This window comes from Hemiscyllium ocellatum, chromosome 1 (genome assembly GCF_020745735.1).
Source record: "Hemiscyllium ocellatum isolate sHemOce1 chromosome 1, sHemOce1.pat.X.cur, whole genome shotgun sequence".
Taxonomy (NCBI): Eukaryota; Metazoa; Chordata; class Chondrichthyes; order Orectolobiformes; family Hemiscylliidae; genus Hemiscyllium; species Hemiscyllium ocellatum.
Genome location: NC_083401.1, coordinates 98,734,272 through 98,747,478, shown reverse-complemented (window position 1 = coordinate 98,747,478; position 13,207 = coordinate 98,734,272). Strand labels below are relative to the sequence as shown.

General features: G+C 38.9%; 1 protein-coding gene across 1 annotated transcript in view; it reads right to left on the bottom strand.

Annotated features, from left to right (window-relative positions):
* The window catches only part of nfxl1 (nuclear transcription factor, X-box binding-like 1), a 156,776-nt gene that overhangs the window by 53,717 nt on the left and 89,852 nt on the right, over window positions 1–13,207 (bottom strand). Inside the window, exon 16 of the mRNA XM_060830967.1 lies at window positions 3,683–3,817. Coding sequence (XP_060686950.1) covers window positions 3,683–3,817 — 135 coding nt within the window. The remainder of the gene's footprint in view (window positions 1–3,682; window positions 3,818–13,207) is intronic.

Here is a 13,207-nt window from a genome sequence, read left to right as displayed (position 1 = left end):
AGAAGGGGGGGTTTAAACTAATTCGGCAGGGAGATGGGATCCGGACTTGTAGTCCAGCAAGTAGGTTAGCTGTTTTTCAGGATGTCCAAGAATGTAGGGAGGCTGTGGAGAAGGTAGCACTGACAGAGAATACTTGAGGACACAGAGATGGGTTCAAGTGTGTATACTTCAATGCAAGGAATATCAGAAATAAGACGGGTGAACTTAACGCGTGGATTGGTGCTTGGGACTACGATGTTGTGGCCATCACGGAAACATGGATAGAAGAGGGACAGGAATGGTTGTTGGAGGTTCCTGGTTACAGATGTTTCAGTAAGATTAGGGAGGGTGGTAAACAAGGAGGGGGTGTGGCGTTGCTAATTAGAAATGGTATAATGGCTGCAGAAAGGCAGCTCAAGGGGGATCTGCCTTTGGAGGTAGTATGGGCTGAAGTCAGAAATAGGAAAGGAGCAGTCACCTTGTTGGGTATTTACTATAGGTCCCCCAACAGCAGCAGAGATGTGGAGAAACAGATTTTGGAAAGGTGCAGAAACCACAGGGTAGTAGTCATGGGCGATTTCAACTTCCCAAATATTGATTGGAAGCTCTTTAGATCAAGTAGATTGGATGGAGCGGTGTTTGTGCAGTGTCCAGGAAGATTTTCTAACTCAGTATGTAGATTGTCCGACCAGAGGGGAGGCCATATTGGATTTGGTAACGAACCGGGACAAGTGATGGGCTTGTTAGTGAGTGAGCATTTTGGTGATGGTGACCTCAATTCTGTGACTTTCACCTTGGTTATGGAGAGAGATAGGTGCGTGCAACAGGATAGATTTTACAATTGAGGGAAGGGTAAATACGATGTTGCAAGACAGGATCTGAGGAGCATAAGTTGGGAGCATAGGCTGTCAGGGAAGGATGTTGCTGAAATGTGGAACTTTTTCAAGGAATAGATACGATGTGTCTTTGATATGTATGTGCCTGTGAGGCAGGAAAGAGATGGTCGTGTGAGGGAACCTTGGTTGTCGACAGAGGTTGAATGTCTAGTAAAGAGGAAGAAGGCCGCTTACATAAGGCTGAGGAAACAAGGTTCAGACAGAGTGTTGGAGGGATACAAGATAGCCAGGAGGGAGCTGAAGAAAGGGATTAGGAGGGCTAAGAGGGGGCATGAAAAATCTTTGGCAGGTAGGATCAAGGATAACCCCAAGGCCTTTTATGTATATGTGAGAAACATGAGAATGACGAGAACGAGGGTAGGTCCGATCAAGGAGAGGTCTTGACTGAGTACTTTTCTTCAGTATTTACAAATGAGAGGACCGTATTGTTGAAGAGGAGAGTATGAAACAGACTGGTAAGCTAGAGGAGATACTTGTTAGGAAGGAAGATGTTGGGCATTTTGAAAAACTTGAGGATAGACAAGTCCTCCGGGCCTGACGAGATATATCCTAGGATACGTGGGAAACAAGAGAGGAAATTGCAGAGCCGTTGGCAATGATCTTTTCGTCTTCACTGTCAACGGGGGTGATACCAGGGGACTGGAGAGTGACGAATGTTGTGCCCCTGTTCAAAAAAGGGAATAGGGATAACCCCAGGAATTACAGGCCAGTTAGTCTTACTTCGGTGGTAGGCAAAGTAATGGAACGGGTACTGAGAGATAGGATTTATGAGTATCTGGAAAGACACTGCTTGATTAGGGACAGACAGCATGGATTTGTGAGGGGTAGGTCTTGCCTTACGAGTCTTATTGAATTTTTTGAGGAGGTGATCAAGCATGTGGATGAGGGTAGAGCAGTGGATGTAGTGTATATGGATTTTAGTAAGGCATTTGATAAGGTTCCCCGTGGTAGGCTTATGCGGAAAGTCAGGAGGCATGGGATAGTGGGAAATTTGGCCAGTTGGATAGAGAACTGGCTTACCGGTCGAAGTCAGAGAGTGGTGGTAGATGGTAAATATTCAGCCTGGAGCCCAGATACAATTGGAGTTCCACAGGGATCAGTTCTGGGTCCTCTGCTGTTTGTAATTTTTCTTAATGACTTGGAAGAGGGAGTTGAAGGGTGGGTCAGTAAATTTTCAGATGATACGAAGATTGGTGGAGTTGTGGACAGTGAGGAGGGCTGTTGTCGGCTGCAAAGGGACTTAGATATGATGCAGAGCTGGGCTGAGGAGTGGGAGATGGAGTTTAACCCTGTCAAGTGTGAGGTTGTCCATTTTGGAAGGACAAATAAGAATGCGGAATACAGGGTTAACGGTAGGGTTCTTAGTAAGGTGGAGGAGCAGAGGGATCTTGGGGTCTATGTTCATAGCTCTTTGAAAGTTGCCACTCAGGTGGATAGAGCTTGTAAGAAGACCTAAGGTGTATTAGCGTTCATTAGCAGAGGGATTGAATTCAAGAGTCGTGAGGTGATGTTGCAGCTGTACAGGACCTTGGTAAGGCCACATTTGGAGTACTGTGTGCAGTTCTTGTCACCTCACTTTAGGAAAGACGTGCAGAGGAGATTTACCAGGATGTTGCCTGGAATGGAGAGTAGGTCGTACGAGGATAGGTTGAGTGTGCTAGGTCTTTTCTTATTGGAACGGTGAAGGATGAGGGTTGACTTGATAGAGGTTTATAAGATGATCAGGGGAATAGATAGAGTAGATAGTCAGAGACTTTTTCCCTGGGTACAACAGAGTGTTACAAGGGGACATAAATTTAAGGTGAAGGGTAGAAGGTATAGGGGGATGTCAGGGGTAGGTTCTTTACCCAGAGTGTGGCGGGGGCATGGAATGCGCTGCCTGTGGGAGTGGCAGAGTCAGAATCATTGGTGCCCTTTAAGTGGCAATTGAATAGGTACATGGATAGGTGCTTAAGCTAGGACAAATGTTCGGCACAACATCGTGGGCCGAAGGGCCTGTTCTGTGCTGTATTGTTCTATGTTCTACGTTCTTTAATAGTGTGCTGCCAGACAATTGGAGAACTACTAAGGTTGTACCTTTACTTAAAAAGGAAATAAGAGTAAGTCAAATAATTACAGGACAGATAGTCTAAACTCAATCTGTGGGTAAATTGTTGGAATCCATCCTGAGAGGCAGGACAAACTGTCATAAGAAAGTCAAAAAAGTTTTTTAAACGTAAACATAGACAATAAGAACAGGAATAAGCCCTTTGGTCAATCGACCCTGTTCCAGCATTCAATATACTCACAGCTGATCATCCAACTCAGTACACTGTAGCCATTTTAACCCCAATATCCTTTGGTCCCTTTAGTCATAAAACCTATATTTCACCTCCTTCTTGAAAACATTCAATGTTTTGGCCTCAACCATTTTCTATTGCAGGGAATTTGCTGGGCTAACCACTCCCTGGGTGAATTCTAAATGACCTACTCCGGATCCTCAGACTGTGACATATGGTACTGATCATTGGAAACATTCTTCCTACATTTCTCTCACGTAGCCCAGTTAGGTTTTTAAAGATTTCAATGAGATTTCCCCCTCATTCTTCTAAACTCCAGTGAATATAGTCCTAGCCAATGTAGTCTCTTTTAATTAATCATCTCCCATTAATAAACCTGCCATCCAAGGAATCAGTCTGGTAAAATTCTTTGAACTTAATCCATAGCAAAATAATCCTTCCTCAGATAAGAGACCAATCTGCTCATAATATACTGGGCGTGGTCTTACCAAGGCCCTGCACAAGGATAGTATGGAGTTGTTTTCATACCTTTTCTTTATCATCATCGATTACAGTGACTACATGGCATTCTTTTGCACACTTATGATTCAGGCAGGCCAAGAGTCGTCCACAAGGTCTGCTACAAGAGTAGGGTCCAACTGCATGACAAGGCAAAAGACTAACCTGAAACACAAAAATGTATGCATTAGAACTATCGTAGTTTCAAAACAGATTCAAATTTCAAAGTACATCGGTGCTTCGGAGGAAAATATAACTGGTTTTGTTATGCTACTGAAGTAGTATGCTGGAATTCAAACCCTGCTATTCGTGGAGTCATAAAAGTTAAAAGATTTTATGCAAGTACACAAAATATCCCAATTTACTTCTACTTTAGAGACAGATGGAAAGCATGGAACAGGTTTCTGCACTTAATAAGGATTACTATTGAGTATAAATAAATAGATTCTAGCTATAGGTAAACAGTTATGAACTGTTAACATACAACTCTACTAACTTAAACTCTAACTGCACCCCCCACACTCTTGTAAAGCTCCTTTTACACACACATACAGACAGATTTCCAAAGAAAGGTATTGGCATTATGGATGGAGGGAAAGACTCAGAAGGTATTTCAATGGTCCCTCTCCAGAGTTCATAGAGATGATCCTTTGGGCTTGACAGGACCTGCTGCTCCTCTATCTTTGTTCTTCAGGTACTTTCGCATACTTGCAAGAGGCACAAAGCAACTGGGTTCACATTTAGAAAGTCTCCAACCTTCTGGTTAAGTGCTACAGCTTACTACAACTGAAGAGATGAAATAAGTTGGCTTTCATCAGGCATGAAGTATTCTTTCAGAAGAAAGGACAGCACCTCTCTTCCCAGAGTTCTGATGCTTTCTGGCAATTTTGTTCACTTCCATAAGCTGTTCAGCTACTTGGGAGTCCAACACAGTTGTCGGCAGGCAATAGGCTTTTGACATTGATATTTGATCATCTTTGGATCAGTGTCTTGGTGCTGACCAAATCCACAGGCTCAAGCCCCATTGCTGTTATTTCAAAACTGGGCTGTTTACCATTTCTCTAAAGATAGCCATGTAACTATATAACAATTTAAAAGGTTCCTGTATTTTTACTAAGGAATACATTAAAATATTTAATCACTACTATCACATTGCTTCTCCATCCTGGAATTTAAAATCTATTTTATAATATACAGTAACAGGCAAACTTAAAAAAAGTTTCCTACTGAAAATCAGTGTAACAAATTACAGCATTGTGGAATGTATGCACTTCTATCCCCATGTGAAAGACATTCAAATAATTCACAAAGATTCAGTAGTGAAGAATAAACTACAAATTTCTGATAATTTTACTGTTTATTACATTTTTACTTCTGGTCTTGTCTAAACAGCTCCATTTACCAAGTGTTAAGACATTTACCAAGTGTTTCTAATATTTCCCACAAGCAAAAAAAAAATGCACTCACTCAAAAACAAATAAACCTTAGACTTGATTGGATATTACATAATATCAAAACAATTTTGCATTATTCAGAACTATTTTAATGTTATTTTAGGCAAATATAAAGTTTAGGATTAGTCCAGAACTTTAGTAATTGAAACAAAAATAGAAACTGCTAGCCAAATTCGGCATGTCTAACAGCATCTGTGGACAGAAAGCAGAGTTAACATTTAAAAACCACTGACTTTTCATCAGACCTGATAGCAGCTATGAAAAAAAGTGTTTTTTATATTGAAGACATGGTGGGGAATGGGGTGGGAAAGGTGAGTAGGTGGAGACAAGATCCAGACAGAGAGAGAGATATGAAAGGAATAGGCAGCCAAAAGGATTATTAATAACAGGTGCAGTCCACCCATTACCACTTCTTCAGCTTCTCTTCTTCCTTGACCTACTATCAATAATCCCTTCGTCTGCCTACCTTCCTTTCATATATCTCTCTCTGTTTCAGCTTTGACTCCACCTATCTGCTTATTGCTCCCCTCACCTGATCTTCAGTACAAATACCACTGTTTCCTAGCTGCTATCAGTTCTGATGAAGAGCCACCGGATTTCAAATGTTAACTCTGCTTTCGTCCCAGAGATGCTGCCAGACCTCCTGAGTTTTGCTTGCAATTTGTATTTTTGTTTCTGCTATCCCTTTCATCAACTGAGTCCACATTTCGTTGTAGCAAATACAAGTCTAAATAAGGTACCTTAGAATCTAAACCACCACAGATGAACTGACCCTGACCGTTGATGCATAATGTCAATTGTCAATAAATACCAGGGTCTTTCTGACCCTTACCGTTCATTTTTTTTCTCCACATTTGACAGATGTTTTTACAATTTCATGACTTCAAAAAATTCCATTGGTCTAAAGAACTGACAGAAATAACTCCCAGTTGAAAGCAACCAGTATCCAATAATGCAAACATCACTAATATCTGGGAACTTGTGCCAAATTGAGAGAGCTATTGCACAAGCTAATCAAGCATTAGTCTAACATACATGTGCTACAGGATCCTACCTTTTAACCAATTTCTCAGATTACTTCAGCACCATTTCTGAATGTGCCATTATCAAGAGACCCACCAGAGGTAGATTAATGGTAAAAGGGATGTCGAGTGGAATGTACCAAAAAGGCTGAAGATTGATTTCTGTGATGAAGTGGATTCAGTAGATCTAGATAAACCCACAAAAGGAAACACATCCTATCAAGACTCTTTAGGATTTTATATATTTTAATCAAGTTGCTTCCATTGCTTAGAAGTTCCAGCAGATTATAAACCTAGCATGTTTAACCTTGTCTCATAAAATAATATGTCCATTTCAGGTTTTAATTTCACACACTTTCACTGAACTTTCCAACATATTTATATCCTTAAATAATGAGACCAATAATGTCAACAGTACACCAAATGAGATCTCATCACTGCTCTGAATCTCCAGCATCAGTAGTTCTGTTTTACATAGTTGTATTATCAACAGATTTCCAGAAAATCAACCTCCCCCATTTTATTTCATGCAGTTTATGTAGAATACGTTTCAAGAAATAAAATCAGATAGATTTGCCCAGCTTTTCCTGTTAAAAAATCTCAGATATAAATGTCCTTTTTACAAGTTGTCAGGAAGATACTTCACTACTTTTATGCTGGATATCTGATGTTATTATGTAAAGAAGCTACAGTTACTTAGAGCAGAGAAGACAAAGACAATATTTGGTACAGGTGTCGAAAATCTTGAAGGCTTTAGGCAGAATAAATAAATAATCAGCTTTCAATGGCTGAAGGCTCAATGACCAGAGGGCACAAATGTAAAGGAACCAGAAAAAGATCCTAAGGTGATAAGAAGAAAACTGTACAAAAGCAAAGGGTATGATTTAAAATGCATTGCCTGTCAAGGAACTGGATAGACATTTGAAAGATGAAAAAATGGGAATGTGGGGACACAGTCAGAACTAACTGGATTTCTCCGAAAAGAGCATAATGATTCAATGGTGTGAAAGCCTGGCTCTCTGCTGTACTGTTCTGGAATTCTTCTTCACTGAGTGGTAAAGTCTCTTGGTTGGTAATTCAAAGTCACTCTGCATCCTTTCTAGTGTAATCATATGTTTCTGATAGTGCAGCAACTAAAACTGCAAACAGTATTCAGTCTGCAGCCTGACCAATGTTTTACAAAGTTTTACCAAAACTTCCTTGCTCTTATATTCTACATATCAGATAATGAAGGCAAACATCCTCCATGCCTTCTTCACCAGGCTGTCTACTTGTGCTGATACCTTACGGGATTTATGGCCATGTACAACAAGATCCCAACGTCCCTCAGTATGCCGTATGGACCTATCATTTATTGTGTATACCCTTCTTATTAGATTTCCCAAAATGCATTACCTAGCGCTTATCAAAATTAAATTCCATCTGCTATTACTCTGCTCAATTTACTAGCTGATCAATGTCAGACTGTAGCCCAAAACTATCCTCATCACTATTAACAATGTCTACCTACTTTCATTCCATCTGCAAACTTACTAATTATACCTTCGACATTTACATCCATGACATTAATGTACATAAACAGCAAGGGTTCCAGCACCAATCCCTGAGGCATAATGCTGGTCACAGAAAAACAATCCTTCATCACGTGCTGCCTCACATTTACAAGCCAATTTTGGATCCAGTTTGCCAACTTGCCTTGGATCCCATGGGCTTCCAACTTTTGGAGCAATCTTCCATATGGGATTTTGTAAACTACATCAACTGCACTACCCTCATCGACATATTTAGTCACTTTTTCAAAAATCTCAACTAAGTTAGTCAGACAGGATCTCACTCTAGCAAATCCGTACACTTGAGAAAAAGAGCGAGCGAGAGAGCAAGGGACTCGTAGCTTCAGGGGTAGAGGCCTACTTATCTTATGGAGACAAATGTGGTTTGTTCTTTTTCAGAAATGTGCATAAAATACTCAACAGAACATCTGTACATTTATTTCTACTAATTTTCAGAAAACATTCAATAAAACTTCTTAAAAATGTTTGCTAAGGCTGAGGCATATGGAATTGATAAATTTCTATGGATCAAGGATGTTAGTGGATATCACAAAGATAGCTAAGAAAGTTGGTCGCGAACAGGACATGAGGACACCATAGGGATATATAGATAGTTTATGAGTGTGGAAAGGTAGTGGCAAATGTAGTATAATGTGGGAAAGTGAGAAATTGAACTTTTTGGCAGGATGAATAAAAAAGCATATTATCTAAATGGTGAGTAAATGCAGAGCTCTGAGATACAGAAGCTAGATGACCAAGTGCATGAATCACAAAAGATTATTTTGCAGTTAAATGAAGAAAGCAAACAGAATGTTATAATTTATCACAAGGGAAGCTAAACTAAGTGGGGAGGTTATGCTTCAGTTATGCAGGGCACTGGTGAGACCACACCTGGAGTACTATGCATAGTATTGGTCATCTTCACAGGCAAGATGAAAAAGCATTGGAAATTGTTCACAAAATGGTTGTCACTAATACCTGGAATAAGCAGGATGTCTGAAGAGGAAAGTTTGGACAAACTAGGTTTGTATCCGCTAGAGCTTGAGTGTAAAAGGCAATTTGATTTAAACAGACAGGATCCTGAGGGGCCTCAATAGGGTCGATATGGAAAAGGAGTTTCCTACTGTGGGAGAATCAAAAACTTGGGTCACTGTTTAAAAATCAAGAATCCTCAAAAGTTGATAGAAACATAGCCCTTGAATATTTTAAAAGCAGGAATAGAAAAATTCCTGTTCAGCAAAAAGATTATCAGGCTAGATATGAGGATTTGAGTTTACAGTCAGATCATCCGTGATCATAGTGAATGACACAGCAGACCAGAGGGTCTGAACAGTCTGTTCCTGCTCCTTATTTGTATATGGATCAAAAAAAAGAATATGGTATTACATTTGCAAATCTGCCAGGGTTGAATGGAATGGCAGAACAAGTGAGGAGTAAGGTGTCTACTCCAGCCTCTCTCTCTAATTATTGGAGTCAGTATATTTAGCCAGAGGGAAGGAATGGCTTCTGCTTTTACAGCTAATGTTCCTCTTGGTGAGTGCTCACTTAAGATTCCAGGAAATAGTTTGTGTATATAAATAGTTGGTTGAATAAGGTAAAGCTTAGCTATGATACAACTATATTATTTAACTAATAAATACACAATGAAGATGTCAACACCCATGGTGCTATCCTGTAGCAGCAACCACACATGCAAGGAAGAAAGTGAGAAATTTACACAGTCAATAACAATTTTCATACACTCTGCTTCCCCTGAGATTCTGAATGCGATTCCATCAGTTTAGAGATACTTTGCATAAATAGTCAAAATAACAAAAAAATAAACAAAATTGTATTAAGTGGTTCAAGTAACTTCTTAAAATTCATACTTTGGAATTTGATTCCTCTATATATACAAAACACTTGATGTGCAGCTGCCATTCAAATTTCATAAAAATAAAGTTAATTATCTAAATTGTTGCTAATGCACAGCATGAGACAAATCAGAATCTGATATAATAGCAATCCTTTTATTGCACAAAAGGTTTTCTTTCAATATTTTTAAATACTCAGCAATAACATCATGCCACTAATATTCTTACTTATTGAACATGAGGGTTCCTAGAATCTTTTAGATAGCAGAAGTTAACTTGACCAGTACAACTTGTAACACAGGTTTGCACAGCTGAATGACTGCTTAAAATGATATATTGGTTTGGTCTAAAGTGCTGTTAATGATAAATATTATTCGTAAGAAATAAAGTCAGTTTTGGAGAACTTGTTCAGAAGGCTATTTTAAAATATATGCTTCTATCCTAAAGATATAAAAACACCATTTCAGAAAACGTAGAATTAGGAGAATTGTTTTATGCATTGTTTTATCAGTGTCAGGAAAATGACATCAGTAATCTGAACATTGGGAAAGAAAAAATGTTAATGTTAATTAAAACCATGAGGCTTATGTGAAATACTGAATTCCTACAGAAAGTGGAAAAAGCAACTCAAGGCCGCAAAAAGAGATTAGCTATCCAATCAACTCAGAATTTGAGAGAACTAGTTCATAGTTCCTACTCATAAACACAAGGTGTAAAGAGTCGAGAAACATTGCTATCTATGAGCAAAAAGATTTCCATTTGTTCAGAAACCTGACTTTCTAATTTTGGTAAATAGTCAGCTACATAATGAGTCTCAACATTTTACTATTTGTTGGTCTTAACAATCAAATCATATTCATCTAATTAGTTACTGCTGAATTACCATGATATTAAATAACTTTGTAATTGGTGTTCTTTGGTAGATAAAATGATTTACTGAAAATTTGCGTTTTTAATGGTTCATTTGAATAAATAATTGTTACTTGATAATTTTAAATCCTTGCTTCCAAGGATTAATTCATTCACCCAGCACTGTGTGTGTCATGACAGGTGAATGGTATAAATGTTAACATAATCTAAACTGATTGATGCAAGGCATCTCAGCAAGACAAATACACAGAGGATCCTCAATTATCTGAAGGACACCAGCTGGGAGTATTTTGATCGGTTAATCGAAATCCGGATAATCGAATGCCAGATAACTTAGTTTAGCCAAGCATCAGGATCTTGTGATCTTGCCAGATAATCCGATATTCGGATAATTGAGGTTCCTGTGTTGGCATCATTCACTCCTAGGCATAGAACCATTTGAATTTACCAACTATTTTTTCTTTCCCAAGGGTAGCTAAGATTTAAGGGTTCATTGTACGGAATTGTTAAATATTCTTCGTAGGCTATCAATTTCAATATTTTTACACTACTGACTTGCATTCAGCACTGAATTTAAAAAGAAGTTGCATTTCTCGATTTCAATTTCAAATGTTCCTTTGGCAAGGATGACATGCTGTTAGCAGATCTTCATTCAATGGCATCATCTCACAGAAGTCACTGGGAATCAAAGCATGAATTTTCCAATAAATAATAATAAATCCCACAGTTTTTAAAACAAGTCACCTCAGGCAAGAAAACTAACAATGGCAATCTGATGAAGGACCAACCATCTGTTGGCAAAGTTTAAAATGAAACTTATAATCAAAAGCAGCACTAGTATACTCATTGTAAATCAGGACTCCACTCATCATGGTCATAAACAGGTGATCCTTTATTCTTAAACTGTCTTCCAGTTCTAGTCCTTCCCCCAAAAAGAGAACATTTTTGCACCTAACCCATCATGTCATCTCAGGATCTTGTACAGTTCAATAAGGTCACATCTCATTCTTCTGAACTCCAACAGATACAAGCTATTGTATCATTGTAGGGGACGAACCTTCATATGACTGCATTTATGTCATCTGCTCTTAGTTAAGGAGATCAAAATTGGACATGTGTAGTCACAGCAGAAGCCTGTACATCTGTAATAAAACATTTCTGCTTTCATATTAAAATCCCCAAACTATACAACAGTATAGCACAGTACAGGCCCTTGGGCCCACAATGTTGTGCCGAGCATTTACTGTAATCTAAGATCAACTCGGCCTAGATACCCCTCAGTTTACTGCTGTCAATGCATTATCCGGCAGCTGCTTAAATGTCCCTAATGTCGCTGACTATACTACCACCACTGGCAGTGCATTCCAGGCACCCGCCACTCTGCATAAAGAACCTACCTCTGACGTCTCCCTTAACATTTCTCCAGTCACCTTAAAATTATGGACCCTTGTGTTAGCCATTTCTGCCCTGGGAGAAAAGTCTCTGGCTATGCCTCCCATTACCTTGCACACCTCTATCAAGTCACCTCTCTTCCTTCTTCTCTCCAGTGTGAAAAGCTTGAGCTCACTCAACCGCTCTTCATAAGACAAGCCCTCCAATCCAGGCAACCAGAGGGTGGAAGTCTCCGCTGCACCCTCTCTAAAGCATCTACATGATCCCTAAATTGAAGTGACCAGAACTGGACACAATTTTCCAAGTGTGGTCAAACTAGGGCTTTACAGAGCTCCAGCAAAACCTTGCAGCTCTTAAACTCAATCCCCCTATTAATGAAAGCCAAAACGCCATATGCCTTCTTAGCAAAAATTCATTATGTAATGGAATAATTCTTGGATTAAAGAACAATTATAACTCTTCAAGGTCCTGATTACAAAATTATTTCTTATAGAGTTAGGTTTTATTAATGAGATCCTTTAGCATACTAGACCTGCACACGTAGAACGAATGTGAAATTTTCTTTGCAGCCAACAGTTGTCAGAAATGGTGAGAAAAACATTTTACAAGGTGAACAGCCTTACAATCACAGTTGTTCCTTAACACCTCTCTCTGAGAAGTTTCAAAGTCTCTCACACAGCTGGTCTGACATTTAAAAAAAAGCCAGATTACAGATCCCATCTTGATGCACTTCAAACCAACATTTACAATAACTGATAACTGACATTTGCTATATCAAAGGATGTACAAGACATCTCTCACCATATCTCTTGGCTGTCTATGAAAGCAGTCTGTTGCAAATGCAAGCAAAACAAAACGGAATCATTTGGGTTCTTTCTGAAGATATTTGAAAGTCAAATCTACTTCATATTTATCCCATGTGGTTGGGGAGAATTACAATCCAGACATTAAGACAACATTTTCAGAAGTTTAATTTGGCCTTTCAATTAATCTTCATTCTTTCGATTTAAAGTAAATTTCAAAATGTATGTTCCGAAACAAGGAATTTTATACAAATAAGCTTTATGCCTGTATCAAAGGAATAACTGTTACCTTCACCAGCAAAATGTCTATCAAATTTCAATATTTCCTTTTTATAACTAGTCAGATTCTCCCCTGTTGGGTTCACTGATCGATGGTCTTTCTTGACAATTTTTTTCCTAAGTGATGAAAAGGACAGAAATGAACCACACGAGATGCCAGGCAAACAAGTATAAAGATTTAGCAATGTTGGCAGAGATGCAAATACTTTCTCAATGTTCTTTCTTTCACTTCCTTTAAGCTGACATGGTTGTTTTGCATTTCATACGATATCCAGATTTTTTTGGGGGGGGTGGGGGGGGTGGGGTGTGGAAGCAGAGCACCTGTTCTTCAC